Raw genomic sequence first — 6,173 nt, forward strand, 5'->3', positions numbered from 1 at the left:
CATTCTGTATATAATCAATTATAAATCATAGAGAAGCGTTTCATATTTCGGTCGTTTAAAAATTAATAATGATTTGCAAAGCATAACCGACATTAAAACCAAACAAATTTAGGAACAAGGGAAATCATCATCAACTTTAACTTGACTAGTTGACTGCCATAGTGTTAGGGAGAAAGTACGACCTAGAATGACCAAAAAGGCATTGATATGCAAAATTTTGTTGAGTTGTATAGTTACAATTAACTCTTCTAAATGGATAAATATCCAACTCGATCGATGAATCATAATAGGTTGGTTGAATATCCTAAAACTCATGAGTTGAAGGATCCAATAATAAAAGGTTGATAATAATACACGTACTATGATGATGAATCTAATAAGAGACACAAATAACATTTATTTTATTTTATTTTTAACTTTTGAAAATAATTGGTGGGTCAAATGTGTCATCCCATAGGTCAATCCATTACTATATATATAACCATGATACCGGGCCTTGACTAGTTTGCGTATAGTTTAAAACCACTCAAAACCTACAAAAAATCAAATAAACCCTCAAATCTCTAATTACAAAAAAAAAATAAGAAAAAGGTTACGAAGAAAAAATGGAAGAAGGAAAAGGTAGGAAAATAATAATGTTCCCTTTACCGTTTGTAGGACACTTCAACCCAATGATCCATCTCGCCAGAATATTCCACCATCGTGGCTTCTCCGTCACGATCCTCCACACTTCCTTCAACTTCCCCGAACCTTCTCACTACCCACTCTTCACCTTTCAAGCCATCCCTCACAACAACGCAGGAGGAGAGGACCCTATGACTCAACCAGATGCTTCCAGTATGGACCTCGTCGCCTTCATTCGTCTGCTAAGACAAACTTACGCGGAGCCTTTTCGCCAGTCTCTGGCGGCGGAAGTAGGCAGGGGAGAGACAGTGTGTTGTTTGGTCTACGACGCTGTTTGGGTGAGGAACACGGAGGTTGCAGCGGAAGAGTTAGGAATTCGTAGGATGGTGTTGATCACACAAGGAGTGGCGTCGTTTTGTGCTTTTGCTGCTCTACCTCTTCTTAGAGATAAGAATTATCTTCCTATTCAAGGTAGTACAAACGTGTTATTCTTTACATTTTTTTTTCTAAATATACAAAATTATTTTCAAATTTCGACTTTATTTATTCTAAACGATTATTTTTTTGTGTATATTCAACTCCTTTATATTAATTAAGAGAAATAAATCCAACTTGCTTAGATTAAAGATAAAACATTTCTGCTTACATAAGCCATTGATATTTTTTCTTCTTTTACATATTATTTAACTCTACAAGTTGATATATCTTTTTTATTTACATACTAGATAGCACGGATTGAAATTTCTTTTATTTATATTATAATTTTAGAATAAAATATAATTTTTCTTTTATTTATATTGTAATTTTAGACTAAAATATAATTGATATGATTGTTTTTAAAAGTTTTTCTGGATAAAACATTATGCAATAAAATCATATACTAAATATGATGGCTTGAAAAAACACTTATTTTGTAAGTTTTATATTGTTAATTTGTAATTTTATGTATGAGAAATGGTTATGTTTGTTGTTTGTTATTATTTTAATTTTTGAACATGTTTGGTGAAAGTGTTTTAAAATGACCTATGCTTAGGTAAGATTTTATTTTCAACTGGACAATAAGATATCGAAAATCACGATTAAATGTGATAAATTGCCAAGAATTTATTCCTTTTTACGCTTGACAATATATTTTTATGCCTAACAGTATATATTTTGTAAAATATATGGAATACTAAATATTTTATTTTGGAAATTGTATCAACCATTGGAATATTCTCTTTAAAAAGATTCTTTGGAATATTCTTAACTGTATTCATATAGCCCACAGATTGACCAAATTAATCTCTAATCTTTTTTTTTTTAACCAATTTATATTTAATTTATAACCTATTTTGTAACCAACTTATAAAAATTATATAGTCTACCAAAAAATGTTGTGTACTTCCGTTTTATTATATAGAGGATACTTGATTTTTTAAAATTCTTACATATTATAGTGACATATTATTGATATTGCTATAACAAACCAATTTAGAGTGTTTATAGTTTCTAACTTTAATATCAAGTTTCAATATTTTAAAAATATTTCAAAATAAATTATTAAAAGTTTATTATATTATATAAAATTATAAAATTCAACAAAAAAAGTATAAAATTGAATTTAAATATTCAAATTTTGATCCATTACTCAGTAAAATTTTTAATTCAATAGATATTATTTTTAAAGAATAATATTAATTAAACTTGAATATTTTATAGATTGAATCATTTATATTTGTTTTTAAAAATTCAACCTATGGTATATCCAGAAATAAAACTATTTTCTAGTTATAATAAATAATATGATAATTTATTTGTTTCACAAAATAGACTCATATATAAAAATGAGAGGTGAAGTATAATGATAATTAACAAATTAATATGTTAAGTTAGATATCAAAGGATTTGATTTGATGAATAATTTAATAAAAAAAATTAATATGGTAAGTTAGATGATATCTAATGACTCTTTAGAATATTTTCTTTAAGATTTTTGGAAATAATAAATCCAGACTATACAAATAATATAAAACTTAACTTATAACCTATTTGTAACCAACTTATTAAAATTATATAGTCTACAAAACAATGTTGTGTATTTCTGTTTTATTATATAGGGATAAATTATTTAAAGTTTCTTATATTATATAAAATTATAAAATTCAACAAAAAAATGTATAAAATTGAATTTAAATATTCAAATTTTGACCCATTACTCAGTAAAATTTTTAATTCAATATATATTATTTTTAAAGAATAATATTAATTAAATTTGAATATTTTATAGATTGAATCATTTATATTTGTTTTTAAAAATTCAACCTATGGTATATCCAGAAATAAAACTATTTTTAATTATAATTAATAATATGATAATTTATTTGTTTCACAAAATAGACTCATATATAAAAATGAGAGGTGAAGTATAATGATAATTAACAGATTAATATGTTAAGTTAGATATCAAAAAATTTTATTTGATGAATAATTTCATAAAAGAAGTTAATATGGTAAGTTAGATGATATCTAATGATTATTTAGAATATTTTCTTTAAGATTTTTGGAAATAATAAATCCAGACTATAGAAATAATATAAAACTTAATTTATAATTTATTTGTAACCAACTTATTAAAATTATATAGTATACAAAACAATGTTGTGTAGTTCCGTTTTATTATATAGGGGATTCATGTTAATTATTTTTAAGTTCTATTCAGTTTAATAATTAGATAATCCTATATATATATATATATATATATATATCTTTATGAGAACGTGTTATTCTATTAACCAACAATTTTAACAGGTGATGCGGAAACATTTATTGGAGCATTGATTTATGATACAATTATTATTTTTTTTTTGATAAAAGTGTGACACAATATTTTGTTTACTAGCTTCTAGATTAGATGAGCTAGTGACAGAGGTTCCACCATTGAAAGTGAAGGATCTTCCGGTCATGGAAACGAATGAGCCGGAGGAATTCTATCTGATAGCTACCGACATGGTGAAAGGAGCCAATTCTTCTTCAGGAGTCATATGTAACACATTCGAAGATCTTGAAAGACTCTCACTCATGGATATTAGCAGCAAGTCTCAAGCTCCCATATTCCCGATTGGACCGTTTCACAAACATAGCGACAATCTCCAACCGATGATGAAGAACATAGAAGACCATGTAACAACCAATTGGCTCAATAAGCAAGAGCCACAGTCTGTGATCTATGTGAGTTTTGGAAGCCTTGCAGATATAGAGGAGAAGGAGTTTCTCGAGATTGCATGGGGTCTAAGAAACAGCGAACGGCCATTCTTGTGGGTGGTTAGACCTGGATTTGTCCGAGGGACCGAGTGGCTGGAGGCGTTACCTAGTGGGTTTGTGGAAAACATTGGCGAGAAGGGAAAATTTGTGAAATGGGTGAATCAATTAGAAGTATTGGCGCATACTGCAGTTGGAGCGTTTTGGACGCATTGTGGATGGAACTCTACATTAGAGAGCATATGTGAAGGTGTGCCAATGATATGTACACCGTGTTTCACAGACCAGTTTGTGAACGCGAGGTACATTGTTGACGTATGGCGAATCGGGATTGAGTTAGAGAGAACGAAGATGGATAGGAAGGAGATTGAGAGGGTGTTACGGAGTGTAATATTAAAGGAAGGAGATGGAATTAGAGAGATGTGTTCGGAGGTGAAAGAGAGAGCTAATGTTTGCTTACGTAAAGATGGGTCTTCTTCCAAGTATTTAGACAAACTTGTGAATCATGTTCTGTCTTTTGATTCTTATGCTTTGACAAGTTAGAAAAGCTACGTAAGAACAACGTTTTAAACACTCTTCAAACCTTTGGATGTTGTGTTTTATAATTCTGATAAAGAGTAATATTGTTGGTTGTTACTTGTTAGGGTTCTATATTACTCTTCATGCTTATGAGTTATGAAAGAAAATATGGATAATGGACCATTATATCTAGCTAGGGAAGGGAAACATAGTCAAGAACTCAAGATAAACCGAAAACCAAAGTCGACGTGAATTTTTATATTTTTCTTTTTCTAAACTGAATACCAATCATTCAGCCGAAAACCGCAACTATGAAATCGAAAGAGATATATCTCTAAGAAAAATAAAGATAGGTCTTCATGTTCCTCATATTTCGTGTACATTAATAGATTCATATATACACAATACATTATACATAGTAAGAGTAATAATGGTAAATGGAGTTGTCGTTTTCGTATACCTTCCTATATATGTGGCCATTTCTATGTGTATCAGTGTTTTTATCGTAACATAAGTGAAATGTAAAGAGAACGTGAAGTCTGTTTGTACCGAGAAAATAACTAATTTTAAACTCAAGTGCAGTTTTAATTAAGGAAAAATGCATATACAAGTTCTAAAAAAATATGAAACTAACTGGAGTATTTTACTCCATAATGGAAACTTAAGATATTATATGTTGTTGATGTAATATCTAATTTTCAGTACTAATTTGAATTTTTTATTGTTTTCTTACAGTATAATTTTCTTTTATGTATAGCTAATTGAACAAAAATATTGGATACTTCAGGTTTATTATATGAAGGCCGATTCGGCGCCGGACAAAACACGTGAGAGAAAGACAAAATCCACGTGCGAAAGAAAGCAACCTTTGTTTGTTATGGCCTTATGGGCGATAATGTTCTAGGGGAACACATCAGTTCCTGCGCTCGTCTCAGCTCCATCAAACCATCCGCAATCAGCGAAACAATGGTCGGAACTTTTGGTTTTTTTCTTCCTCTAATCAGTTATTATTTCTCTTATCTGAACTTTCAGAATTTGAGGTTGCCCAAGAAAAAGAAAAAACAAAAAAAGAACTTTCAGAATTTGAGTGCTCAACTTTAATAGTGATTCACATTTATCTCGAATTTTAACTGTGCTTTATATATATACTTTCATGATAATGGTAGTAGCAAATTAGCCTAACTTTTATTTGGTTGTTGAACATGTTAATCATATAATTTCTTTAACCGAAAAAGTGTAATCATACGTTTTTAATGATATAAACCCCACGATAAGACAGTCTAATTCCTTCTTTTTCTTTCTGGTCTGTGGACCTAAGCATTTTACTCAGCAAAAGGAAGTATGTTCTAGAATGTTTCGGTTATAAATCAAATCTTATTTATTTCGTATTAAACCTAATTTAGTTTAAAGACTATTTTTTTTTTGAACAAAGAGTTTAAAGACTATAAGGTGACTGATTATCACATCAAACTTTTTTTACTGTAGATTAGTTCCTAAACTTATATATTTTCCTATCACATTACCTAACTTTACTAATGATGTTCATTAGTTTTATATTTTTTTACTAGCTTCAAGTATGTTCTTATTTCTTATTTCTCAACCAAACACATTGAAATGAGGGTTGTGGTTAAAAAGATAACCAATGATAAAACTTACTAATTCATGATTTGATGTATCCAATGTATGTGGTTATGATGTTCATCATAATCTTTGTTGAAAACTGTCAACTAATTAATTTTTTTTAATTAAAAGTCATTCACTATATCAAATACATCGTTGGGAAATTATTT

General features: G+C 28.9%; 1 protein-coding gene across 1 annotated transcript; it reads left to right on the forward strand.

The window, feature by feature from the left end:
* Positions 535-4,500, forward strand: LOC104712213 (UDP-glycosyltransferase 76F1-like). The gene is made up of 2 exons (XM_010429059.1): positions 535-1,095; positions 3,506-4,500. Exons 1-2 carry the CDS (start codon positions 606-608, stop codon positions 4,405-4,407), a joined length of 1,392 nt encoding a protein of 463 aa, XP_010427361.1. The 5' UTR covers positions 535-605; the 3' UTR covers positions 4,408-4,500.

Source organism: Camelina sativa, chromosome 9 (genome assembly GCF_000633955.1).
Source record: "Camelina sativa cultivar DH55 chromosome 9, Cs, whole genome shotgun sequence".
NCBI classification, from domain to species: Eukaryota; Viridiplantae; Streptophyta; class Magnoliopsida; order Brassicales; family Brassicaceae; genus Camelina; species Camelina sativa.